The sequence below is a fragment of the Salvia splendens genome, chromosome 15 (genome assembly GCF_004379255.2).
Source record: "Salvia splendens isolate huo1 chromosome 15, SspV2, whole genome shotgun sequence".
NCBI lineage: Eukaryota > Viridiplantae > Streptophyta > Magnoliopsida > Lamiales > Lamiaceae > Salvia > Salvia splendens.
In genome coordinates, this window is record NC_056046.1 from 2,978,092 (window position 1) to 3,005,676 (window position 27,585).

Consider the following 27,585-nt stretch of genomic DNA (forward strand, 5'->3'; position numbering starts at 1 on the left):
TTATACATATCAATACTAAACCAAAGGTTGAAAATGAATAAAATTAAACAAAATTCCCTCTTTATTACTAATTGTAAACAAAAATATTACACAAAGAAAACCTGGCCAACGTTCAAAAGGCTTTCATGAGGCACATTAAAAATCACACTATTCTCCCTACAAATCTTCCTAAGAAAAGCATATATATAATCAATAGCTATTTTCTTGTAAAACCTCGATTCCCTCCTTGCCATAACCACAGTATTCCCCAGAATGTGAACCACCCCAGCATCCCTACAACTCTTCATAAACTCCAGCTCATCCCCCTCCGTCTGCCCGCTTTCCCAGCCCGACGACGTGTGCGTCGTGCTCACGTGCATCGGCGACCTAGCGGGGACGATGGAGTCGACCGATGAGATCGTAAAATCAAGATTCGAAGTAGACGTCTCGCCGTTGTCCATCGACTGCACCGTCTGCTGCCCGTAGAGGCTGTACTCGTCCGAGTCCGAGCACCCCTCCATCATCGCCTCGAGCCTCACGAACGTGAAGAGGTTCGCAAACAGCTTGTTCTCGAAGTCGTCGTCCTTCTTGTGGAGGTCCTTGTAGCCGTACCTCGCCACGCACCGGAACATGTGGAAGTTCTTCGGCCCGATCCGCTTCACGAGGAACCGCTCGTCCTCGGGCACCGTGTAGACGGGGAGGTACTTCACGCAGACGAAGACGACCACGGAGTGGATGGCAGGGAGGTTGGTGATGAAATGGGAGAAAATGTGAGGCACTCCGCTGGCTAGCTCGGTGTACACGAGCCCGATCCCGGGGACACGGACGAGACCTAAGCTCGGGCCAAGGCCTAGGATCCAAGCTAGCGAAACCTTGCTATGCATCTCGAACTCGTAGCGCTTCAGGGTCCCGTAGTGCCAGACGTACATGATGAGGAGGAAGGCGGCGGCTATCACGAGCGGGACCCAACCACCTTGGTCGACCTTGAAAAGCACAGCCGAGAAATACGTGCATTCCACCACGAGCGACAGAAACGTAAACAATAGGACGAGGATCCAGTGGCAGTGCCAGACTAGCAACATTATCAGAGTCATAAGAAGCGTGGTAACGAGCATGACCACGACGACAGCGGTGCCTGTTAGCATCACCGGCAGTAGAAACGATGAAATCGGAGGAAAAATATCATCATTATCAATGTTTTCTCATACAAGAACCAACATACATTATATTGAAAAAAGAGAAACTGAAACGAAAACAATATATACGAGTCGAGCATGAACACGTACCATAAGCATTGCCAATTTGGCTCTGGTTTCGGAATCCAGCAGTAACAGCAATGCAAAGAACCATGAGAATCCAATTCATGTCGGGGATATAAATCTGGCCGAGAAACGTCTTTGATGTATGTACAACTTTGACTCTTGGGAAACAGCCAAGAGCGTGCGCCTGCTTGATGATTGAAAACGTAGCAGATATAGTGGCCTGGCTAGCAACGATCGCTGCTAGAGTCGCAATAATGAAAACCGGCCAGTATATTCTTTCTACAAAAGATGTTCGAATCGACTAAGTCAGGAACAAAAACGTCTTCTGATCTTACAAAGATCTAACTATGATAAAGCAGTGTTTTGTAACTAAGCTTCATATGTATTTAACATGACACGTTCGATTCTTGGAATTCTATACTCATTTTCTGAGTCTACAAGAGCAAAGACATGATAATTTAAGGTTGAACCATACCTGGGATTGATCGATAAAATGCATCATAAACATGATCTTGATTTTGCGTGAGGTATGCTGCTTGCCCCGAGTAGGCTAGAAGAAGACAAGGAAAAACTACAACGGTAAAAGCAAGCTGCACAGCAGAAACTGGAAAATGAGCAAGATCAGCAAAGAGTGCTTCAGTTCCTGCAACGACGAGCACCCAAAATTAGTTTGTGTGTGAGAAAGAGACGGAGATGGAGAGGGATACAGAGGAAGTCATCTGTACCTGTGATACTGAGCATGATTCCACCAAGGGACGTCCAACCTTTCTTCTTTCCATTTCTAAGATATCGATATATGTACAAGGGCGAAAAGGCTCTCAGAACCGAGCTATCATAGCTATATATGTTGTAGATACCAATGCCTCCAATAATCAGAAACCAAAGCAATACAATCGGAGCAAAAAGCCAACCGACTCTATCCGTGCCATAATGCTGCATGCTGAACAATCCAACCAAAATGATCACGGCTACAATCACCACAACATCTGCATCAAAGAATAGAAGCTCAATCTCGTAACAATACAACAAACCAAGATACAAGAACAAGTTGCATACCATTGCTCATCTTCGGGTGGTCCACCTTGATCCCGCCCGAAGCAGAAAGAACTGTGATATATAAGTTCATTTTGGTCATTGATGAGTTCGGTTAAGTGTTGAATAGAAATGCAAGCATTAAAAGTTATGAACGAACATAATAGTTACCGGATATGGCAGGGGTGAGAATCCCATCGCCAATCACCATGCACGTCCCGACAAGTACTAGTATAAGAAGGGAAGTTTTTCTAAACGCGTTTGCCTCCAGCCATGCCTTCGTCTTGGCAGCAAAAGAACGCTCATGGACTGTGTTTCGGCTATAGGTTGTCAGCTCCTCATCAGTCCTGTGTTGATTGGGAATTGTCCGCACTTTAGCATGCCGACAAAGTAGAGAATAAAGCGCAAAAGTCCCCCCTGCACAAGCCGAAGAAGAACGATCCATTATCACGATTTCCATTCTTAACCTTTTCTACATAGTAAATACAGAAACAAAGCCACAGCAAATCATTATCCGACAAGGGAACCTTACCTTGACCATTGTCGTTTGCTCTACACACGATGAAAACATACTTGAGGAGAGGTATAAGCGTGAGTGAGTATATAATCAACGAAAGAGCGCCAATAATGTCTTCCGTATCATCTACTCCATGTGGAAAAGTATTGTAGAACACATACAACGGAGACGTTCCTAAGTCTCCATATACCACTCCCAGGCTCTGAAATGCAAGCCGCAAGAGCAAAAGCGACGAGAATTTCTGTTTAACCACAAGTCATTAAGTGTTAGCTCCATATCTCATTTCTTTAAACAAAATAACAGACAGATTCACATAAGTCCCAAAAATAATCCAATCATGCCTACTTTTCAATATTTTGAAGATTGATAAGATACATGATTGATTATTTTTATCCTCTTTACTAGGATTTTCTTCAATTCTAGCCATGTAATGAGATAGAAATCAAGCCAAATTAGCTCAAATGATAGAAATTATCAAAGGCCTTGAAATACCCTAAAATTCTAATCCATCTTAGCAAGAGATAGATTAGTATAGTCTACACTTTTTATCTGCCTATACTAATCCAACAGGAATCTTTTCAAGCAACAAATAAACACAACAGAACTTTATTCAGATGACCAATAACTGCAGCAAATCAGTACAACTCCACAGCAAAAGCATGTGAATTTAAGAGCTAAAAAGTGAATATCAAAAGACACAAATAACTATCATAAAGATTCTATGTCAACTAAAAGGCAAAGTGAAGAGGATGGAAAAGCTGAACAAATTCCAAATACTGTTACAATCATGTGCTTCACATCCTCACTAAACCAGACTACATCAAAAAAGCAGAACAACTTTAAGCTTCTTTTTTTTATTACCTTTTCTCTATACATATTTTTAAGCCTACCAGCCTCTTCATCCATGGGCTGATCAAGCTTCTGGTCCAAATCCCACATCTCCCCTTTTGTTTCACACTCTTCATCAAAATCCCCTCCAGATGCCATCTTTATTCAACCTATGATTTCAAGAAAAGATTCTCTAAAGATGATTCCAAGTCCAACCACCCTCCTCCCCAGAAAAGCTCAAATTCCTTGCTTTCAAGAATCCCAACTTTCCCAGATTCAAGATTCAATCTTGCAAAGAGAAATCCAGACCTTGATCAAGATACTAAGGGGGACAAAGGGGTGTGGAACAAAACAAGAACAAAAAAGAGAGGAGTAAAAAGAATTAATGTTTCTAGGCTGGCAAAGGGAATTCTGATGTGGGGTCAACTAAATATCAGCCACATAGGCCTTGAATTCATTCATTGATATCCTAAAAAGGCAAAAAAACTCATGTGATGCACAACTGAAGTGGGCTGCCCTCAAAATTTCAACTTGAGTCAGGTAGCAAAAGCCAACTCCTTCTTCTCATCAGCTGACAACGAAATCATCTTGATTTTCTCCAGTGAAAGTTGCTGTAAATCCTACTAGAATCTTTTCTTGAACCAATTTCTCTGTCTCTCTCTCTGAATTTTGATTAAGCTTTCAAGTATGTCTACAAACAGAGCACCCGCAGCTCTCTCTCTCTCTCTCTCTGGAAGTCTTGCTCTCTATCATTACATTGACATCAGTGTTTACAGTGTGTGTATCGCTTGTTTTGTGAGTGCCACGTGGATTTTAAAATATTATCGATTTTTGTTTGAATGACTGAATAATACAAATGCTAAATCTTGAGGGGTTGAATCGCAAGAATCGAATGCTAATTAAACAGTAAAAACGCTACAAAATCTTGACTAACGTGTTGAATTTAATTAGCGCTTATTTGCTCGTGGTACAATTTCTGAAAGAGGCGATCCCAACTCTGCAACGGCGCCAGAGATTTAATTATTCGTCAGAAAATATCAATTTAGTAATCAGATAATATTAATAAATTCTCTTTTGTTTTTCTTATTTCAAGTCATCAACTGTTTTTTTTCAAATTGAAATTTAGAGAATAATAGTGTTTATTAAGATAAATGACGAGAAAATTAAATTTAAAAATATTAAAATTTTAATATTTGTAAATGTGATGTTTTTAACATTAAAAATACTAAATTACTTATAATGGTAGGATTAAAAAAATAAATATCAGTCACTTATCGGATAAAGTACTATTTTCATAATATTTTCACTATGAACCAGTTATGGATTTATGACATGGACATTAGGAATTAATCTGAATCGTGCTCGATAAAAGATTTGATTTGCACATTTATTTAAGAAAGAGTATTATTCGATGTTTTACTTTGTCGTTATATTTTAAAATTTTAATTAATCAATAAATTACAGATAAAAAAATAATACTACTAGCTTTTCGTTTTCTCAAATTTTGAACATGTAATTATGAACCATGTTAATCTTATTTTTCGATGTCCGAAATATAAATAGATGTGAATTATTATTGACGAAAATGTTACTATATTCAATCAATTACTTTATTAGATAATTTTATTTCATGTCGAACTAGAATATGTAATTTATTTAGCGCCTTCCATGATATATGGATATTAGAAATATGTATAACAAAATTTAGAGCTGCTTTGACAAATAATTATTCAAAAGTAGTATATACGCAAGTTGTAAATTGTAATTCGTCATCAGGTTATCTTTTTAAGACGACTTAACGATTACATTTAAATATGTATAGGTGTGGCGTCACGATCTAATAATTCAAACCAATCTAACAATAAATTGCTAGCACTAATGTTTTTTAATGGCTTTAAAATGAACATTACGTGTCAGAAGCAAAGTTAGACATTTCTATTGATATTTATACTATTAAACCAATTAAATTTATTATTCTATTATCTACTAGGCTATTTAAATAATAAAAAATACTAGTAGATAACTGGAAGAAAAAGGTTAAGGTAAAAATAATTGCATCAGAAATAGTATGAAAATTGATTGGTGTTTAATTCCATTATCTGGGGAAAGTTATATATGAAGTCTAAATCAAAATGAATTAGGGTCCTACATTCGCTCCAATAATTATCATTAATGTTAAAATAAAATGTTACCAAGTTTTTATCTGGGGAAAGTTATATATGAAGTCTAAATCAATACGAATTTGCTCCAATAATTATCAGAGTTGGTTACGAAAAAAAAGTTTTTTTTTTGGTGTAGTTAGATAATTTATGGCCATAATTACATAAACACACAAAATGAAACACAAAAATATAGTACAAATTTACTTTAAAATATTACACGAGAAAAATATGAATTGCTTGAAAAAATTTAAACACATCAGTAATGGGATGCGTTAAAATGACAACACCTCTTAAAGTGACAATGTGACACCACGTATCCTGCAATATTATAAACGCTACACTGCAATAGTATAAACACTACACTGCAATCTATAGATTGCAGTCTAGCGTATTGGATATTGCACACTGAGAAAATTTACCCTTGAACATTTTTTATGATTGCCACATGGCAACTGATCATTCGTTCATATATATAAAAGATTGGCTAGAAATTATGGTATGGTGTCACTTTAAAAGGCGTCCGTTTTAACACAGACTTATCATAATTCCTATATGAAGAAATGATTGGCAATCATTTCATTTTTTTGAAAGGGATAGCAACTCATATTTAAATGAGTGTATTTTTATTTTTTCCATCAATTTTTTTTTACAGCTTTTTCGATGTCGTGCACACGTGTACCAACTTTTTCCCGTGCAGTTTTAGATTAACAGCACATGTTTTAGATTAATACCAGTACACATTAACATGACCATACTACTATAATATATATTAGTTGTTATTAACAATGACGTAATAGATTTTTATTCTTACAAATTATTTACATGGCTTATTTTCAAAGTATATTACTGGATTCTTTATCGTATATATCATTATGCAATACGAAGATTACAGTATTTAATAATTTCACCAACACCTTTTGTATTGGAGAAAAGAAAGATGGTGAGGTTTGATTGAATCCTTGATTTCATTTTCAGAAAAATGGAATATCCCAAAAAAATTCCTCTAGAGTTTGAAAAGGGTTGAATAATATAGAGCTTTCACTCTCTAATGTGTCCATTCGTTGTCTGAACACCTTGAGAAATCTCATATTTATACATGAGATTACTATCCAAACTTGTTGATTGTGTTATGCAAAATGTTTTTATTAATGAATGTTACATTTTCTAAATTCAGAGTTTGAGACTTTCTAAAGTTTTTCTATAATTTACTTTAGTGGATGGAGATCTTACATAGGGATTTGCACAAAATCCATATTATTAACAGGTTTATAAGAATTAAAGAGTTAAAAAAAGATTGCTTTGTGGGGCTTATAACATAGTCAAATACGAAACCTTATATTTTCTCTTAAAAATTTTATAAAACCCTATGGCCCAATTTATTTGACAATTTTTCGGAAAAGTAATGTGATTCTCAATTATTAAATTTTTTATGTTCAATTCCAGTTAATCAAGCAAGTTATGGATTTGTAGACATATTTTATTGATTGTGGAGTTGTAAAACCTAGGATCAATATGAATATAAGAATATTGGATTATTGGTTAGTTGATTAGAAAAAGAATTAGTACTAATTGTAAAGCAATCATAAAGATTTAAGGTTTCGTATCCCTAAGATTAAAAAACTTATATTATTAGGGCGATGCATGTTTAAATACTACTACTCCATATTAAACTGGATCATCCTCGGACACAAAAAGTGTTTATATCCAAACGAATAAGGCGACGCAACTAAATATTTCATTCAAATTAACTATCCAAGAATGACGATATAAAATTATCATCTCAATTTAAACTCAAGATTTATAATTTTATTTCACCACGAAATCTATTGTAAATAAATATTAATTATATGTAAAAGAGGTGGTGCAAATACAATGGGGACAAGATTCGACCGATATAACATGCTCACTTATTTTGTAGCTGACTAAACATCGACTTAATGGTGTCCACTTCTGAAATTTTCATCAGATTTTTAGGATAATCTAATTTATAATTATGTTACCTAACATCTTGAGATACTATTAGATTCAATTGGCGTATAATGCTGTCTTGTTTGTGCAACCCTACAAAGACCACACTGAAGTGGTTTGGTGCATTATTTAAAATCACATCATTTGTTTGTAGATTACTTCTTAGTTTTAGCAAATTCTACTTTAACGTACTTACTAATTTAAAAATGTGTAGTGATTACTGAATTTAATTTTACTAGTATCATATTTTACTAATGAGACCGGATTCTGGCAAGATCAGAAAATGACATGTGACTAACGTGACAAAAACGTCTTGAGTAATAAAATAGGGAGTAGTAGTACTACAAATTATTAAATTATTATTATTTTTTTTATTTTGCACAACAACTTTAAAAACTACTACTATATGATTTCACATCAACTTAAAATAGGTATATTTTCCATCATGATGACATTAACTGCATATGAATAATGACATGTTCATAATTTAGATTTTTAGGTTTACAATAGTTTAGGGTAGAGCAGAAAAATAGATATAGAGAAAGATCATTTTCTCCTACATCTTCAACCCTATTTAAGGGTTTTCTGTCAAATTGATTTTTAAATTCGTGCGCGAAATTGTACAATTTTAAAAAGTGTACACAAAACCAAAATTTAAATAAATTTCAATATTTATAGGCTATTATTCTAACCGACGTTCCCATAAATAGCTAAAATATTCGTCTACTCAATAATTAAATCTCATCACTCAATTATAAAAATTTCACATGAAATACTGTTTTGTGCACCAATAAATCAATAATATGATCAGCATAATTGGGGAGCTGAATATTTATTTGTTTTTAATTCTAGAAACTATGATCGCTCATATAATTGAAACAAGACAAACTTCAACATATTAGCCTATACTCATCTAGCAATGTCGTTGCTACATACGAACTAATAATGCATAAAATATCTATAAGTCGCTCCAAAAATTCGAGTTGGCATTTTTATGACTAGAATCGTATAAAGAAACATATGGAAACTAATTGAAAATATTTGGACCTCATAGGTATATGCATAAATGAGAAAATGACCCATCAAATTTTGGTTAGGCAAGTGAGTCTATCAACGAGAAAAAGCCTTTAAAGGAACATCAAATAGCAACTTCTATTTCCTAATTCAACTTACATGCCACCTTGAGCTGACAAAGTTGGCAAACAAATCGACCGTGTAGTTAAAAGGTCGTGAATTCAGATCCCGTCAATACCTTTCAAGTTGAGCTCACGATCTCTAACCACATTCGAAGACAGAAAAAGATGTACAACAGGAAAATAGTGAAGATAAAGACCCATGATGGGGATTCATGTGTGGAATATTAGAGCATCCGCAGCGGTGCTCGCTGGACGGACGGTGTCCGTGCCGCTGGCGCGACACCACTGTCGCCGCTGCTGCACTCCCGCTGCTTGCACGGCGCTACTCGATGCATTGAGCACGTTTGTGCCGCTGAGCAAGCTACATGGCGCGTTTCTATTGGCCAACGGATCATCAGTTGGAAATTTATTTTTTTTAAATCGAAAATAATATAAAAAATTTAAAAAATATATATTTTCAGATTCCCAAAAATATGGCCGTTTTATTACAGTTTTTCTGAATTTTTTTTTTGATTTTTTATAACTTTTTTATTCCCAAAATCACATATAATACACACATTCATCATCCATTTTTCACATCAAATCATCTTTCATTCATATTTTTTCATACAACTCATCTACATCTTCCTCTCTCACTCAAACCCTCTCAAATGGATTTCACCGATATCATGGCGGAAGCGGAGCGCGAAGAACAAGAATACTATGAACAATAGTGTACCGTCTATGAAGCCTATGTCGCCGCCACTACCCCCGCCCCTCCTCCTCAACCAACTAGATCAATTCGCCGCTACATCCCTTGTGACCGGGAGGGAGCCAACGAAAGGCTCGTTGCCGACTATTTTTTCGACCAGCCGCGGTTTCCAGAAGATTACTTTCGGTGCCATTTTCACATGTCAAAACGATTTTTTATGCGTATTGTCAACACATTGTCCGCCCGTATTGAATACTTTCAAACAAGTACAGACGCAACCTGTCGGCAAAGTCTCTCGGCGTTGCAGAAGTGTACTTGTGCCATCCGACAACTTGCTACTGGGCAAACAGCTGACCTCTTCGACGAGTATTTGCATGTCGGTGAGTCAACTGGAATCCTATGCCTTAAAAATTTTTGCGACGGCGTTCGTTCTGCTTTCGGTGAGGAATTCCTTCGGGCACCAACCATCGATGATTGTCAACGGTTGCTTAATCTTCACGAAACAGTCCACGGTTTTCCCAGTATGCTTGACAGCATTAACTGCATGCATTGGAAGTGGAAGAATTGCCCGACTACTTGGAGGGGGCAACACTTAAGCGGCTACAAAGGCGGCGGCCCAACACTTATCCTTGAAGCGGTCGCCGACTACCGCCTATAGATTTGGCATGCATATTTCGGTATTGCCGGATCCAACAACAACTTGAACGTGCTCTATTCTTCACCACTCTTCAATGATATTTTGAATGGTGTAGCACCAGCGATTGACTTCACCGTCAACGGAAATGCATACCACATGGGTTACTATCTCGTCGATGGTATCTACCTAATGTGGTCGACTTTCGTGAAGACATTCAGCAATCCGCAAGACCCGAGACGAGTTCTTTTTGCTCAGCGTCAAGAGTCTGCTCGGAAAGATGTCGAAAGAGCTTTTGAGGTCCTTCAAGGCCAATTCAACATTGTGAAGGCTCCGTCTCGGCTGTGGTACGTTAAGAATATAGCCGACATCATGTACACGTGTATTATTTTGCACAACATGATTATAGCAGACGAAGGACCGAGGGCGGCTAACTTTTACGACGAGGATGAAGCCGGAAGCTCAACCGCGAGGTCTCCCCCATGCCGAGGTGTGCATACGACGGTGGGCGAGAGGATCGAAACAAGAAACACAATGCGCGATACCCGAACCCACACTGAGCTACAAGAAGATCTGATCAAACACATTTGGGCAAAATTCAACCACGAGTAGTGGGTTTTTTTAATTTTATGAATTTAATTATGTAATTTTTAATTTTTAAGATTTTAATTATGTAGTTTTTAATTTTTAGGATTTTAATTATGTAATTTTTAATTTTTTTTGTAATTTGTAATAGTATTCCGGGTATTTTTAATACATTTTAATACTGTGAAAATATTTTTATTTAAATTGAATAATAGAATGGTGGGACCCTTGAGTTTGTCCTTGCGGAAGGGCATGGATGTGAGGGTTGTGCTCTTGCCTAAGTGCAGGGAGTAAAAAAGTAATAAAAGTGGGTTCAGGCCAACATCCATGCTCTTTGCTCTTAAGCCTAATTTCAACCACATGAAAATTGGTCCACAGTTCTGAAAATCAGTATCCACCTTTAATTTTTGAAATCACATATACTATCAGAATGATGGATAACTTGATGAAAGAAGATAGGGGAACTCAAATTATCCTAACTTTCATGATTTGGGAGATCTAAAACCTGCCACACAACCCTAAGCCAATAGTTCATTTGGCATCTTTTGGAAACAGCATATTCATAGGCGAGAAATGGGAAAAGTACTCGTGCCACCTTCTCTTCAAGGTTGACGAACATCCATGACACTAGTTTTTAAAGCTACTGTGGGGGTCTTGAGATCCTCCAATAACTATGAATACTTAATCATATACTGAGATGTGCACATATCTATGTGATTTAATCGATCAAACTCCCAACATCATAGTACGATTTACCTATCACGTAGTGATGATTTTGGGTCCAGCCTAAAGCAAAATAATTCAGCAGGTTAACAACGCATTTAGATGATGCACAAATACTAGTATAGCAATGAGGATGGAGAAATATAATATCAGAGGTCTTTCAAATATCAACATTATTATAACCAATAAGGTTTGAATTATTATAAAAAAAAAGATACAAATACAGAAAATATAGAGAGAAAACTCTCAAATCGAAGTTTAAGCTCCATATTCTCTTGGCTAATTCAGTGTACAAAAAATGCAGTCAACCAGCAACATCAAAATAGACACAAACTGAACCAACTCCTTTTTTTACTACTTTATATTTACCACAGTAAATACAAGGTGAACCATGTCCCTCTTTAGTTTAATGGTTTTGATTTTTCTTCTGCCCTAGTAGATGCAGAGCTACTATTCCATTTGGCAAACAAAGTAAACACATTAATTAACTATAGTTTAACTAGGTTTGACAACTTAGAACCAAATTAAACCAAGAACGCATAAGATACATCTACACATGCTATTCCTAGGCCATGTATAGGTAACAAAGCAGCTAACAAAGTCAATAATCTTACCAAAGACAAAAGAAAACAAGCATTCAACACCAAAGAATATTTATTATAAGGCAGACACAAACAGCACAACTTCAATTGAAAAAGCATCCCAAACAGACATTCACACAAACTTCTCCAAATGTTTTCAACTTTTTACGAATTTCATTCTCAAATCTACGGAATTTCACATCCCTAGCACATAGCCATACCGGATTCAAGCATCCAAGTTTTCCATCTGAATGCTGCTCTTAAGAGGCACATATTCCCCAAGATATCCTCCAAGATGATCGTACAACACGCTCTTATCGATTGTCTGGTGATGGTAGCTCTTGCAGACGTAGTAAAACACACTCTGCGCCAACAACCCGATCAAGTTCACTATCACCAACACCCCAACCAGGAATCCACCTACCATAATCCTCGTAAACACGCCGTAATCATCCCCTCCGTGCACCACAATGGATGCGAAAATGCCATTGATCACTCCACAGATAGTCAGATAACCGAACACAATCGAAAATCCAATGTATGTCCTCCCCCTGAGCAACTCATAGCTCTTTTTCATGGCGGCAAATCCATAAAGGGGCTCGAGAACTGAAACAACGCTGGCTAGATGCCACAATGCGCTTATGTAGACATGAACCCCCAAAAACAATGTGAAAACCACCAGAATCGAGAACACAAACAGCCCTACATTCTTGGTGTCGACGGAGTAGACTAGGAGCACCAGAAACCCTATGAAAACGATGTAGTACCCGACCATCAACAAGGCGATCCACAGAAATGTGAGGAAGAGGCGCTTGAACACGCTGGGGACGGCGGCGACGGTGGATGAGTAGGAAACGGGCTTGTTGGTGTAGAGCGAGGCGACGGTGAATACCACAGCGGCGGTGGAGAGGAGCGAGAACGTGAAGAGGAAGATGAGGTAGAAGAATTGGAAAATCAGGAGGCGCGACCAGTCCGATGCGGCGGCGGCGGGGGAGTCGGATTGAAGCTGCGAGATGATCGGGTGCGTGAAGAGCGAGTGAGCGAGGATCGCGAAGGAGAGGGGGAAAATCAGGGTTAGGGTTATGAGGTAGAAAGTTTTTGGGGATTGCTTGGGGATCGAAATTGATTCCTTGAGGATGTCGGAAACGCTGAGGTTTTGAAGCTCCTCCGCCAGATCCATTGCTGAAGAATTCGAGCTGGAGAACTGAACGAGAACTGCAGATTGTTATCTGTGGGAAAAGAGGGGAGGATAGACACACGGCAGTAGAGCGGCGGTGACGGTGGCGGTGATAACGGGAGCCGCCGCCTGTTTCTTGGATTAGTCGTTAAGTTTAGTTGTAAAGTTGTTATGATTTTCTTCAGAAGTAAACCCGATTTCTTCGACACCCAAAATCGCGTCGGCTAGTGGGCTCTAGTTACTGGTGCGGCCCAATAAGTCTGGCCCAATATTATAGCAATTGCTTTTTTAACTTCTTTGTTTTTTGGGGGTGTTTCTTGAGAGCATAATATGTAAGGATCTGTTAATTATTTTATTTTTCTTTAACATTTATTCATCATGAACAATATAGTAACTTGGTTAAATTAACATCCATTCTAGGAGTGAGCATTCGGACTTCAGATCGGATTTTGGTTGATCAGAAAATTTGAAATTTTATGAAAAATGAATCTGATTCAATCCGAATTGTTCGAAATCTGAATCCAAAAATATGAAATCCTAGTTATAAAATCTGATCTGATCCATAAAATCCAAAATTGCATAAAATATACTCTAAAAATCTGAAAATCCTATATCAAGATCTGAAAATTTAAAAATCATACCATAATATGAAAATCTAATACTCCAAATACCACCATTACTTCTTTTATGGAGTAGTATGTAATACTACTACACTACTCAAAAGAGGGTAAGGATCTGTCCAGTCTCACGTCGAAGTTATAAGAAATCTATTTGGACACTAAACATACATGAAACCTCCAATATTATTACTAAATCCAAATCAAACAATGGAACTATATTGTTTTCTCAATATCCCAATAACTGGACTTAGAGAAAATGTCTAAAGAGCAAAAAGATCATTCCATGACCACTTTTGCCCCAACTGCTTTCATCTTCTCAATAATTTGCTCTGCTTCTTGTTTCGAGACTCCCTTCTTAAGCACGGCCGGTGCCTTCTCGACCAACTCCTTAGCCTCCTTCAGCCCCAAGTCTGTAAAACTCCGTATCTCTTTAATCACCTTGAGCTTCGAAGCTGCATCAAAAGATTCGATCTTCAGCTCAAAGGCCGTCTTTTCAGGCTTTATGTCTGCCTTTGCTGCTGCTGCTGCCGCCTTTGTCGCTCCTCCAGCAACCCCAGCAGCCCCCGGTTTCATGACCCCAACGACTACATCATCCTTCATCGACAACCTCCTCCTCATTATAAGAGAGAGCTCTGCAGCTTCAGCAAGAGTGAGTGCAGCCATTTCATCAACGAGTCTCCAGACCGTAGCTGATGGAGGACTCCGGTGCTCTGTGGGGTCAAAATTTGAAGGATCGTAATCAGCTGGAAGCCTCCTCTGGTCTATCTCTATTTCTTCTTCATCGTCATTCTCAGACTTTGCAGCTTGAGCATAGTGTCTGGTTACGGACTTATCAGATGCAACGACCGGAGAGTATATGTGTTTACTGAAAGATCCATTGCATAAACGATGCCTGGCTCGAACAAGCAAACTCATTTCCAACTCCCAGTTGTAAATTGATTGATTTTAACTCACCAATGTCATTTAGAGTCTGAAAAAAAGGGAAATGCCACAAATAAACAACGATCTCGAGTAATTAGATGAGCAAGAGAATCCAAAGGTAGAACAAATTACAATCGACAAAAGATCATAATCACAATAAGGCAAATAACCCAAAATTCATGGAGATTCAAATTGCACCATTTCTATGCTAAATAAAATTCCTTTTTGCAGAAAAATCGATAGGATCCAAAACCTCGAGCTAAAATACATATGAATCGGAAATCCACCACCTTCCAAACAGCAATCCTAATAAACATAAAACTAAGGGGGGAGGATAAATTGAACAATCTTATTCCATTTCAACCGAGTACTAGCCCGATGACAGTAAACAAATTCCCGATTGAAATTAATGCAGGAATACTTTCAAAGTCGCTAAATCTTACGAATGTCTGCTACATTGCTGAGCATTAGAATAGATTGAGAGGAGAGAGATCGAATGCATACCTTGTCAGAGGGAGGGAGAGAGAGCCTTGAACCCTAACTGGGGTTTTTCAGTCGGTTTAATCTTGAAATTTGATTTCCTTTCTTCGATATTTGGTTTTTTTTATTGCATTTTTTTATTAATTTTACTTAGAGTGAGATTTGCACCTTAAGTGCTTAATATTTACAAAATAACATTTTCAGTTAAAAATTTCATAAATCTAAAATTAAGTTTCGATTTTTACTATTCTATCCTTTAGCCCTTGAGGGTAATATTTGTCCATTTAGTTTGATTTGAGAACCAAACTTGTGATTTTTTTATTGTTTATGTATTTTTTTTGTGATTTTTTAAGAATAAAAATCTCTGTAGTATTATTAAATCTTTGTATATTATTTCAAAATAAATTATTTAAATGTTTGTGGTGTTATCTAAAAATGAATTATTTAAATCTTTGTAGTGTTATTTAAAAATGAACTATTTAAATCTTTGTAGTATTATTTAAATTATTACATTACAATAGGGAAATTAATACTATGTATTTGTAGTATTATTTAAAAAATATTGAATGGTTTATTTTTAAAGGATTTATTTTTAGTTTAATGCTTTATTGCAACAATAATTTAAATAAAGTCATTTAAATAAAATAAACTATAACTCAATTCAATTTGGGTTAAAATTAATTACAACTTGATTAAGGTAGAAAGTCATTTTTAGTATCTTTATTAGTATTATGGCAATTCAATTTTTATTATTATTGTAATGCTAAAAAGGGAATGTCCACTACTGGCATAATAAACTGTTCTCCGTAGTATCTTATTTTAATTGTTATATGTATACAAGCATAAATTCTCCACTTAATTGCAGATGTTATATCTAAATTCTGAAATTCCTTTGTGAATTTGCTTTTATTGAGATTTGGTGTAAATTGTAATTAAGCCATACACAAATATACAAGCCACAATCACTAAAACAGAAGTGAAACAAATTTTAAATTTTGATATGGAATACACAAAAAAATACATAAATGGAGTGCTTGGTGCTGGACCCAAGTCCATTTTGTTGAAAAAACGAATCGAATGTAATTTTGTGTACGAATCCCATTCAACAAATCATTCTTTTACAAAAAGATGATTTGTAAAAAATATGACAAAAGCTAAAAGAGAAGTGCTCAAGCATACAGCCATCCCCAAAAGGCCAAAACCAAATGAAAAAAATCTAAATCTCATTCTCACTGACAATTTACAAAGCCTCAAATAGAAGACAAAAATCACACACGCTGCTAAAATCAGATACATAATCTCTGAAAAACTAAAATGCAATCTCACAAGGAGCGTGGAATGTTCTTCCACGGCAGATGGCCTCGAGGTTTTCTCCTGCATACGAACACTGAGGCGAAACTTCCACGCCTAATTCATCATCCAAACAAACCCGTTTTTAGGAGGTCTTGATTTGAGAAGTAAAGTTAGTTATATTTAAAGTAGTACCAGTAGCATATAGGGGCACTGAATGAGTCAAGAAGCCACCAGCAGCAACCACCCAACGAGTGTGCAGGCGAAGGACAAGCAGACGGGCACTGTCTGGGGTGTCGAAATTTGATCCATTCGCGTTTTTTACTGGCGCAAATTCTTCTTCACGCAATGCCTATCAAAGTTAATGGATGGATTCATTTCCTTAACTATGGTGCATATTTGGAGAGGACATAACATTTGGTATATGTGAGAAGGAGTAGAGGTGTGAGTGTACCTCAAAAAGTGCTGTGGAAGGGGCATACGAAAATGCGTCAAATATGAACTGCTCCAGCTTGTACCCTGGCGTGTGTCCGTGAATTGAAGGGATATTCTTTTCGGCTAGATGATAGCTGCACTCAAAATAGTAAAATTGAGATGGCAGCAAAAACGCATACACATGAATAGACACACAGACAATACTGACATGCTGTCTTTCTCAAGGCCATTTGCTACTTGATTCAGGAAGTCTAAGGTGAACATGTGTAGGCAGACCTGAAATAGGAAGGATGCATTAGAAAAGGAAATAAAAATGAAAAGGTGCATGTTTTGATATAAGACAACAAAGCATGTCATAGGCACCAGAAAATATCTACATTCATTAGCAAAAGGGTCATGTATCATAGGCACCCAAACTAAAACAGTTCTAAGATTTAGTTCATTCTTCGGTTTTTGAACCGACATCTCCTACTTGATAGCATCTGCAAGCACGAACTAGCAGCAGTTTAGCTTGACCTATGGATATAAATATGTTCAAATTTATGCTCTTTCAATTACTCCACATTATTTCCCTGCAAATTTTATTATCAAAAATCAAAATGCATGAATTGTAAACAGCATCTCCATACTACATAACTTCATGAGCAATTTGTGAAATCCTTGAATGCATTTGACAATCCAGAAGCACAATGGCCATTGCAATATTCAAGGGAAACAAGTAAGGAATTTGGAGGTTGAGAAAACGAGTAGGGTGTGGTTAGTACATTACTCCAGCAATAGCGAAGGCGACCACTTTCCTGATTGATTGCACTAGCCATTGACGAGTCCAGTTCACTGTACTCAACCACAGACACTGGTCCACCTTTCCCTCGGCGAACAAATACACCAACCTTTTCTTGTGGGTACGCCTTCATCCAATAAATAAACAGGAAACAATAAATATGGCATATGGCAATCACAGTTGGATTTTCTTGTACAAATAACTGAAGTTGACTTACCTTTCGGACAACCTTGGCAGCAGCTGCCACGCCTGTATCAACGAAATAACCCAAGAAAGTTGGATCTCCAACACGCACCTGTTTACAAGACATTCATTTTGGTTATGTTTGGAACATGTATCAAAGTAAACACCACCTCAAAACTAAAAAAAAGGAAAAAAACTACTAACCAGAGCATTATCAACTCCATAACAGTCCAAGTATTTGATCCCTCGTGAAGCCATATCTTCCAACAGCTTTGATGATTTCAAAGCTGTCAATTTATGTTTTCTTGTTAGCCTAATATATACCACTAATCCTACAAAGGGTCACAACAAAGAATACTGTAGATGCAAGCAGGTTGCGTGATGTACTGTACCTGAATAGACTCCTCCGTTCCCATCAGGAGACTTTGCAACCTGGCTTTGGAAATTTAGATGTTTTTAGGTATATACTAACTAATAAACTGCATATATTACAGAAATGACAACAAAGACAAAAATTAAGTACACTTTTTGAGATTTTCTGAAAACTTATTTTCAAGCATACATGCTGATGCCTAATTAAACTAATCATAACAGGTATTATGCAGGTCAAAACAGTGAAAACACTACTTATCAAGAAATAGTAAAAATATGGAAGTATATTAAGGTAATTGCCAACGAATCTTACTCTGTACGGAGTTTCCATTATGAATCTACCATCTCTTGCCACACAAGGAATTGTCCCCTGCTGGAAGAACGTGACCTGTAGTCCACTTTCACTGAGTCACTGTTGTTCACAATCCTATAACTCACACAACTAGATAGCCAGAATGTTCTTACTTGATCGGCTTCAAGGCCAAAATACTTGCAGCTTTCAAAGAATTTGCGGATAGGTTCATCAGTGAATGGACTGGTCATTATGTACCAATGTATACGTGGGATATTTGCACCTGCACATTTCAGAGTGATCAAGGCTGCAGGTCTAACAAATGAGAAGAGTTCGTGGTATAGGAGTACACACCTTCATTGACAGATTGAGCTGCCAGTCTTTGAAGACACAAAATTCGCTCAGCTTGAAGTTGGAAAAGTGATTTCCCAGAGGGAAGTCCGATGTCTGAAAGGATAAGAAACGAGAAAATAGTAACTTTTCAAGGACAAGAAGTTGTGTAAACAGGACATTTTCTCTTGCATCAAACAATTAATGCATCACAATAATGACTGAAAAGTGAGTTTACAACTAATAAAAATTATTATTTCTTTTTGTGACCAGTGGATTTATATTTACTGTTGAGTTGTTTTATGCAGGCAAGCAAGGACCACATGAACATCTCGTCAAGAACAAAGAAATGAAAGTTTTCTCCTATAGTTTTGCGTATCGCTTCTTAAGCACTTATCTAAATAAAGCAATGCCTACTATACTTACTGAAGCACCCTTTTGGATCTGAGCTTCCAAGACGAGTTCCCTACATTCAGGAGATTCAGAAATCAGAATGGGAACGTGAAGAACCACTACCGAGCTAGGAGCTAAAATATCACCACAGAGAAGAGTAACTTACATGAAATAAAGTTCGGTAATGGAACAATTCCATGTATGCAAACTTACAAGTGAACACAACAATTTACATGCACATAAAGTGGCAACATATTGTTGCATGTAAATGACCCAAAATGGCATATCATTTATCTTACAGGCATATATTAAGTTATGTTCTACACTTGTACTAAGTCGTTAAAGAATATATATCTCGATCCCAGTATTCTCAACTAAGTCATGCACTAGTATGTACTTACTTCCCATATATATGTGGCAGATGCAATTACCTTAAAGAAGTGAAACTCACGCAAGCTCCATGAAGTATGATGTTTACTAGGTCTAAAAGCATACTTTTCTTATCCTATATACCAATAAGTCATGAAATGAATCATCGGAAGTCATCTTGCACTAGCATAAATAGTGACATTTCGCCAAACTCTTATCACCAAAACAACCATCTTTTTCCACCCATCAACCAATAACAATGCCTTCAAGCAAATACTCTGTTCAAACTTCAAAGTGTTTGGCCTATCTCTAAAACTCAACCCAAAACGAATTATACAAAAAAGGTGATCTTTATCATCAATGGTGAATGATCAAACAAACCTGTCCACCAGATAAAAGTAGCACGCCCAATTTTCCATCTGATATGGCCTTTAATCCCATCTTCCACCACCTCTCCCTTTCTTCCATTGTCCGCTTCTCTACCGTAGAAACGTTACTCTCTGGAACTGGCTCTATTGCTGCTGCAGGTATCCCTACACAATCAATCCAATTTCCTTAATTACACATACAAAACCAGTATATCTACACATGTAAATATGGAAATTGCCATTTATGAAAATACCTTGAGACCGAAATGAGCACCGAATAATCCGATCAACTCTCGGAAGATCTAAACCCTGCAGCAATGCAAAACTAACTTTAAGATCCTAAAACAATCAGACACGCTCAAACAATAAAATCAGCTACTCAAACAATATAATCTCACAAACACATGTCAAAATTCAAAAATCAAACCACGCAATAAACTCATCAACTTCACATTAAACACCGATCTCAAAATCATTCCGAATCACTAACTCCTGACGCATTAATGTGATCGAACTAAAATCCGACACCACGAAACGCAAATCTCTCAATCAGATTTCCTCCACACGGAATTAAAACGAGCAACTGACCTCGATATCCTTGACGAGAACGTCTCGCTCCTCGGGAGACAGCTCATCCCACAGCGCAAACACGTCTTCCTGGCCGTAATCCTTAACCCTCTCGAGCAGCGACTGCGGCGGCAGCGCATTATTCTCCGACGCCGGTTCCCTCATCGCGTGATTCTCGAATCTCCTCTAGATCTCCGCCAGATCTATCGGCTAACTTGGCAGTATAGACAGAGCGAGATTGAGTTTCTATATATGCAACGAAATGAAGAGAGAGAATTTTGTAGTTTCAGTTTGGTGGTTAAATAAGAGAGAAAGCAGCTGTGAAACAAGAATCAGTTTGAAGGTGTTTGAAATGACGAAAGTACTCCTTCCGAAGCTGCGGAATTACAGAACTATTCGGCGCTGTGGTGCGATAGGTCAGGGGTAATTTAGGGAATTTAGTGCGACTTAATCCGATCACTAATGAAGGATTTGGGACACGAGTGGTTATACGGTTTTAATCATGGACCTGTCTTTTTTTAATAATATGTTTTTTCATCAATAATTATGCAAAAACTCTAAAAAATAGAAAGCTTTTTCCCTCTAATCATCGATCTAATCATAGGGTGGGTGTCCCTAAATTTTATTAAATACAAAAAGTTATAGTACATTTTCCCTTTCTTTGTGTAGTTGTGGATTATTTAATACGTCAAGTACATTTTATTTTCATAGATTAATTTTAAAAACTAACATTATTTTAATAAGAAAAAAAATTCAAACAAACTTGGGGGCATTAGGACTTCCCATGCTAGAATTATATATTTTCAAGTCTAATAAATGGAATATAAATGTGACATGCATATAAATTGAAATTGTAAATTAGTATAAATACTTTCTATTTTAGGAGTATCAGATTACAAATAAATAAATCCAATATAAAGAGTACTATCCAAGCAAGGTATGAAGTACTATCAAGTGGAGTATTAAATATGAAAACCAATGTGGGAATCTGCCCATATTTAGTATTGGATTTTATAAATAATTATAACTATTAAAACTTATTTAAAGCTTTTTTTTTCTTGTTTGATTTATATGATTATAAAATTTCCATGTAAAAAATAATTATTTTAGGTGACCTGTTGTGTTTGAAATCACCCAACAGTTGTTATGAAGATGTAGCCATTGCACCTTAATAATTGCATATTAAATTAAAAAACAAAATAATAGTACTACTTTACAGTGCCATAATTTTATGACTTATTATAGCAAAATAATTTCTCACGGTTATTAATAATTTATTTATGGGATCGTCTTTTGGATTCCAAAATTGTAACTATAGTACTATTTTACATTAATCTAATGCATTTATGCACTATTCTCTCATGAATGACAAGGTGAGTACCTCTAGTTACGTTCTTAAAAGCAAATCGAAAAAAATGTTATTAAAAGCCAATTATTTAAGATAAATGTGGTTATCTTTTTTGCAAATAAAAATGATGCGATTATTCTACCTTTTTATATACACTAAGCACGTAATCTAGCTTTGATTTTTGTCGATTTGCGCCAACAAATTAAACTAATTCAGTGTAGGGGTTTTAAACCTTTTTTTCATCGCCACCGACAACTGCGCTGATTAAAATATGTGGACGAAAGAGAGAGTAATGCAAGAAGATATAAATGAGAGTTACATGCAGATAATGATATTTAGTTTTAATTAAAGACAGAAATTTGGAACCTAAGACATAAATAACAAGCAGAGCTTGAAATGAAATATTTTCTTTATAAGGGTTCGATTAAAATTTCAAACATATACAAAAATATTTCAAAATGTTGTATTGCTTACTTCAATTCAAAATTTCTAATACTATGTTATTTTATATTCTATAGAGTTCTATATACTTCTAGTATTGTACATTTCTACTCCAAGATATCAACATAATTCTAAAAAATACTAATAATTCTTTCGGCACCTCCCCTTTTCCTCAATCCTTCCTAGAAAACAAAAGTATTAATTTTATTCTCACCTATCTACAAAGGTGGTGTTTGGTTTCCAAGATAAAATAATACCAAGATACAATCTAGGATTGAGTTGTGAGATTATTTTAGTAATAAGGGGTTAGCTATGACTAATTATCCCATAACTATTCATCTAGGGTTGAGTTGTGGGGTTGAGTTTCATGAATCAAACACACTACAAATTTAATCCCGGATACAGTCTTGCAAACCAAACACCCAGAAAATATATTAGACCCGTGAAAGTCCCAATTCATAAATCGAAGGGTGATCTCTTCTATTCAACAATATTCAGAATTAAACCTCAAAATATAAGAAGTTGGATAGGTCATTAAATTGAATATAGTTTCTAAAGGCCCATTACCTTTTAAGTTAAAAGCCCAATATTTAAATAAATTGGCCCAAATTATGTACTCGGTTTCCTGATATTTCCTACTCCTTCCTATTTTAATCACGCGGCTACGACAGCCTTTTGAGAGAATTAAATATAGTCGTGCCACAGTATTTAATTTAGTTTCTCAATGCTCTTTTAATTAACCGAGAATCTAAAATTTATATGCTAATTTAATTAAATTCTGAATACTCGGTTCGGACACATTCGAATATGACATATTCAATTATGGAATCCTAAAGTTGTAAAAATTAATTACATTAAACAGAAGTACTTATAAAGTTATGATAAAAATGGCATTAAATTATTGCAATCGAAAATTGATGATATGCTAGTAATAGGAGTAGTATTAAGTTTGATCGTGGGACATTTAAGTCAAATCAACATCGACAAATTTAGACATAAAAAGAAACGAAACTATAGAATTCAGTATAATATAAAAAAAAATTTATAGGAGTATTGAACTAGCCAATATTTTTGCATGGAAATACATAAATATTACTAGTAATAAGGAATATGAATAAATGCAGGGTGACTTTATTGAGAGCGACTAAGAAAGAAAATAAATAGTCAGTGGATATGTAGCCTCGTGATATCGTATAGCCTTACCTCAAATATAATACTCCTATAATATCAAAAAATTGTTAATAATTTACTACATGTATAATTTCTCTGACAATTTATCTCACCCAAAGATTAATTAATAATATAGAATTAATGACTCACTAAATATTTAATTCAAAATCTTTTTACTCAACATTTTGTCATATCGATATTAGTAGTACTCCTACTTGGTAGTCTGAATAAGTTTGGAAGAAAAAAATAAAATAAAATAAAATAAAATAAAATAAAATAAAATAAAATAAAAATAGAAGTAGCTTACCATATGCACAGACGTACTAGTATATAATTAGGTTAATTTCAGCAGCCACCAACACTCTTTCATTTCCCCTCATTTAAAATAGTAATTTGCTCTCATTCTTGACTGTGTTTGAGAAAGAGGGAGAAGAGTAGTAGCGATGAAGCCTGCATGGCTTGAAGGTTTAATGGCGGAATCATTCTTCGCTGCTTGTGGGGTCCACCAGAATTGCAGGAAAAACGAAAAGAACATTTTCTGCTTGAATTGTTGCCAGAGTTTTTGCCCTCACTGCCTTCTCTCTCATCACCCCTCCCACCCTCTCCTTCAGGTATTAATTAATTTCCTCTCCTTCTCTCTCTCTCTCTCTACATATACATATATACACACTACAATTATACTCAACAACAAATATATATATGTGTGTTTGCATAATTTCTCATTTTGTTTTTGAAACAAAAATTTCTCAAATTAATCTATCTGGCTCTCCTAATTTTCAATTGGTCTAAAGTTAACTCAACAAAATGAATTCCGGAAAATATTGATAAGTTTCGAAATTAAATATTTTAAAAAAAACTCAATTACTTTAAATTGAGAAATTTTCAATTTTGCAAGATCATTTTGTAGTGCAATTATTGGAAATTGAAAAACCCAGCATAATTGAGCTGAATATATGCACTACAACTATACATACATGTGTGTGTGTGTTAATTAGCATACACATCAATCATCAGCTCAACATCATGAATTCCGGAAAATATTGATTAATTTCAAAAATTAAATTGAGAATTTTTCGATTGGGAATATTGATAAACTTTCAAAAATTAAAGTACAATTGATTAATTGGGCTGAATAAATTCAATACTTCACTTTCATGCACATATACATATTCAATTCAGACAATTCGAGAACATTAGGTAGTAACAAATGATAATATTAGGTCAATAAATCGTGACAAGAACGTAAGGTTGAAATAGAAGATAAAGATGAACAAATTAGGAATAGAATGTGTGATAAAATTGAATGTACTATTCTATAATATGCTTTAGATAAGTTTGGAACAAACATTTGTCGTAACAATGAATAGAATTAAGAGTACGGTAATTAGGTTAGTGAGTACTGTTTTGTTATTACATGTGTTAATTAGGGTTGTCATAAATGAGTTGTGAGAAGATTACTATTGGACATGTTGGCAACGACTTTAAACACTTGTTTTTATAGCCATATTTAGAAGGGTTGTATACTATCCAATTTCTTCACCTGTTGCTTTCATTCAAAACCACAGTTTGACCCCTTTATCTATTTTGTCCACACTTCCCCATATTATTTTTTATTTTTCCAAGAATGTTAGATGTCAACATTTTATGTTTATTTGACTCTTGTTTATAGTTAGGTAATAATAGTGCTACACTAGTGAACTTTGATCTAAATCTGGTTAAATACGACAAATTTTAAAGTTTGTTGGACAATTATTGAACTTTCAGCTTAATTTGGTTACATTTAAGTTAATCACGTTTAATTTTGGTTGAAAATAACGATATTTTGATAAGTAACGATTTGGCCATCTCAGACTTCCAAGTAGAAGCATAAATTATCCCAAATTTAGTAATTTACTCTATATAATCCATTATGGGAATGTTTATTTGTCCTAACTACTCATTACTAGAGTTCATGTCTATTCTTGTCATTTATTCAATTGCTTTTTCTTAGAAAGCTCGGCCAATCCGTCTCTATAATGCTATCTCACAAGTATCACTAATTTATCCTAGACAAACCCAATTTTGACCTACTGGCTACCTCATATAGTCATATGTTATCTTGTTTAACGAATCGAACACTTCCTGATAATGATATAATTGCAATGATGAGTATAGGTAAGGAGATATGTTTACCAAGATGTGATCAGATTGGACGACCTCGAAAAGCTCATCGACTGTTCATACATTCAGGTATTCAAATTATTGTTATCACAAAACCATACCCACTTTCTTTTATTTCAAATTCTTTTGGTGGAAACGTGGGTACCATGTTATTTCCCAGTAGAGCCATAATTCTATGCTTGTTGTGACAATCTTTGTTTTTTGAATTACGATTCTTGAATTACATAATGCTATTATATGAGAGATAGAATTGTAATCACATTGACAAAGTGTTTTCATTTGCATGAATACTAATTAAAGTATGATTATGTCTAATTAAGGTTAAAAAGTTCTTAGGTTTGAATCCATCTTATAAAATTCATTCACTTATAAATAGTTTTACAAGTTCAATGCTATTGCCACATTTTTGGCTTCATTAAATGAAATGTCATGACATTTTGTGACTGATGCATTGCCATAGTTTTGGTTTCATTAAATGAAATGAGGTGTAATGTGATGGTCTTATTTAAATATTAGTAATATACATATAGAGGTGGTCTATTTTATTGTATACTCTACAATTTTGTTTTGTGCGATAATAGAAAAGAAAATAAAGTAGAGACTATAGAGTATTCATTATAAAAATAAATCATTTTCGATGGATGAAACTAAAAAAGAGTGGATCATAAAAAAATTTCTTATTTTTTGGTAACAAATTGTTGCAGCCCTACACGATAAACAGTGCCAAAGTGATATTCTTGAATCAAAGGCCGCAATCGAGATCTTGCAATGGCTCTGCAAATTCTTGTTACACATGTTACAGAATTCTTCAGGACCCATTCCACTTCTGTTCCCTCTCTTGCAAGGTCAAATTACTTTACTTAATTCTACTACTTTTATTTGAGATAGGATTGATCTCGTATCTCGTATTTTATTTAACCAGTAAATATTAATGAATACAGGTCAACTACATGGTTTACCAAGGCGAGAATCTTTCACAAATCTTGTACAAATTCGACCACTCAGATTTTTCCATCTCTCAATTCGAAGACCTGAGGGTTGACATGGCAGACGAGGGCGGCCACGTCACCCCGAGCTCCATTTTGGAGGGATATGGAGGATCCAAGAAAAAGAGGGGACTTCTAATGCTATCTTTTGGCAATAGAAGAAAAGGAGCGCCACAGAGGTCTCCACTTTCTTGATAAAACTTATTGATAATAATGATAGAGAATATAGTTTTTTATTAATTGTGATGAATCGTAAATAAAGCGGAGTGATTCCATGTTAAATGCAATGGGTTGTATTAATGCTTAATATTGTAAAAATATTAAATTAATTGTGGATATTAGCTTCAGTATCAGCCAGGATGGTAGTTGTTAGCTTAATTTTGTTGGAAATGGCCACATTTAAGCTTTTTCTTATCACCGATTTTTCACCGGTTGCTGGAGCTTAATATATACTATTAAGAAAAATGGAGATGTTGTGATATTAACTGACCTATTTCTGTTCATTTTATTGTATGTTTGATTGGACAAATTACTTACTAGTAGTAATAAATATTGGTGGTAGAAACTGAGTGTGACACGCTCGAAACACAATGTAGTTTTACAATAGATAATTCTAGATCTATAAATTTATTATACTTGCACTAATAAAGAGTAATTTCATAGGAAAGTGAAATACTTTCCCCTACAAATATGTTCGAGATTTGAGTATCCATGTGAAATTTCATAAGTAATGTTGTAGGAGTAGCTAGTAATATTGTTATTTTTCTCATAGTTATGGAATAAATAGCAATACTAGCAAAATCA

General features: G+C 35.5%; 5 protein-coding genes across 5 annotated transcripts; 1 reads left to right on the forward strand and 4 right to left on the reverse strand.

Moving 5' to 3' along the window:
- Positions 1 to 43: 43 nt before the first annotated feature.
- On the reverse strand, positions 44 to 4,374 carry LOC121768862 (potassium transporter 11-like). The gene is made up of 8 exons (XM_042165450.1): positions 3,652 to 4,374; positions 2,806 to 3,031; positions 2,445 to 2,690; positions 2,298 to 2,348; positions 1,967 to 2,227; positions 1,717 to 1,884; positions 1,266 to 1,520; positions 44 to 1,114 (listed from the first exon to the last, which is right to left on the reverse strand). The coding sequence occupies exons 1-8, from the start codon at positions 3,775 to 3,777 to the stop codon at positions 87 to 89; spliced, it is 2,361 nt and encodes a 786-aa protein (XP_042021384.1). The 5' UTR covers positions 3,778 to 4,374; the 3' UTR covers positions 44 to 86.
- A 7,779-nt stretch (positions 4,375 to 12,153) lies between these two features.
- LOC121769232 lies at positions 12,154 to 13,541 on the reverse strand. Its single transcript, XM_042165970.1, has one exon. The coding sequence runs from the start codon at positions 13,276 to 13,278 to the stop codon at positions 12,325 to 12,327; it is 954 nt and encodes a 317-aa protein (XP_042021904.1). The 5' UTR covers positions 13,279 to 13,541; the 3' UTR covers positions 12,154 to 12,324.
- A 290-nt stretch (positions 13,542 to 13,831) lies between these two features.
- Positions 13,832 to 15,420, reverse strand: LOC121767312 (50S ribosomal protein L7/L12-like). The gene is made up of 2 exons (XM_042163554.1): positions 15,321 to 15,420; positions 13,832 to 14,865 (listed from the first exon to the last, which is right to left on the reverse strand). The coding sequence occupies exon 2, from the start codon at positions 14,808 to 14,810 to the stop codon at positions 14,172 to 14,174; it is 639 nt and encodes a 212-aa protein (XP_042019488.1). The 5' UTR covers positions 14,811 to 14,865; positions 15,321 to 15,420; the 3' UTR covers positions 13,832 to 14,171.
- Positions 15,421 to 16,351: 931 nt separating this feature from the next.
- On the reverse strand, positions 16,352 to 20,952 carry LOC121768790 (UDP-N-acetylglucosamine diphosphorylase 1-like). Its single transcript, XM_042165342.1, has 15 exons — positions 20,698 to 20,952; positions 20,364 to 20,418; positions 20,123 to 20,274; positions 19,406 to 19,445; positions 19,004 to 19,096; positions 18,823 to 18,932; positions 18,671 to 18,745; positions 18,378 to 18,417; positions 18,190 to 18,272; positions 18,020 to 18,097; positions 17,786 to 17,929; positions 17,230 to 17,297; positions 17,041 to 17,155; positions 16,782 to 16,938; positions 16,352 to 16,703 (listed from the first exon to the last, which is right to left on the reverse strand). The coding sequence occupies exons 1-15, from the start codon at positions 20,839 to 20,841 to the stop codon at positions 16,606 to 16,608; spliced, it is 1,452 nt and encodes a 483-aa protein (XP_042021276.1). The 5' UTR covers positions 20,842 to 20,952; the 3' UTR covers positions 16,352 to 16,605.
- Positions 20,953 to 24,009: 3,057 nt separating this feature from the next.
- Positions 24,010 to 27,159, forward strand: LOC121767781 (protein RGF1 INDUCIBLE TRANSCRIPTION FACTOR 1-like). Its single transcript, XM_042164107.1, has 4 exons — positions 24,010 to 24,246; positions 25,790 to 25,864; positions 26,500 to 26,640; positions 26,737 to 27,159. The coding sequence occupies exons 1-4, from the start codon at positions 24,079 to 24,081 to the stop codon at positions 26,974 to 26,976; spliced, it is 624 nt and encodes a 207-aa protein (XP_042020041.1). The 5' UTR covers positions 24,010 to 24,078; the 3' UTR covers positions 26,977 to 27,159.
- The last annotated feature ends 426 nt before the right edge of the window (positions 27,160 to 27,585 follow it).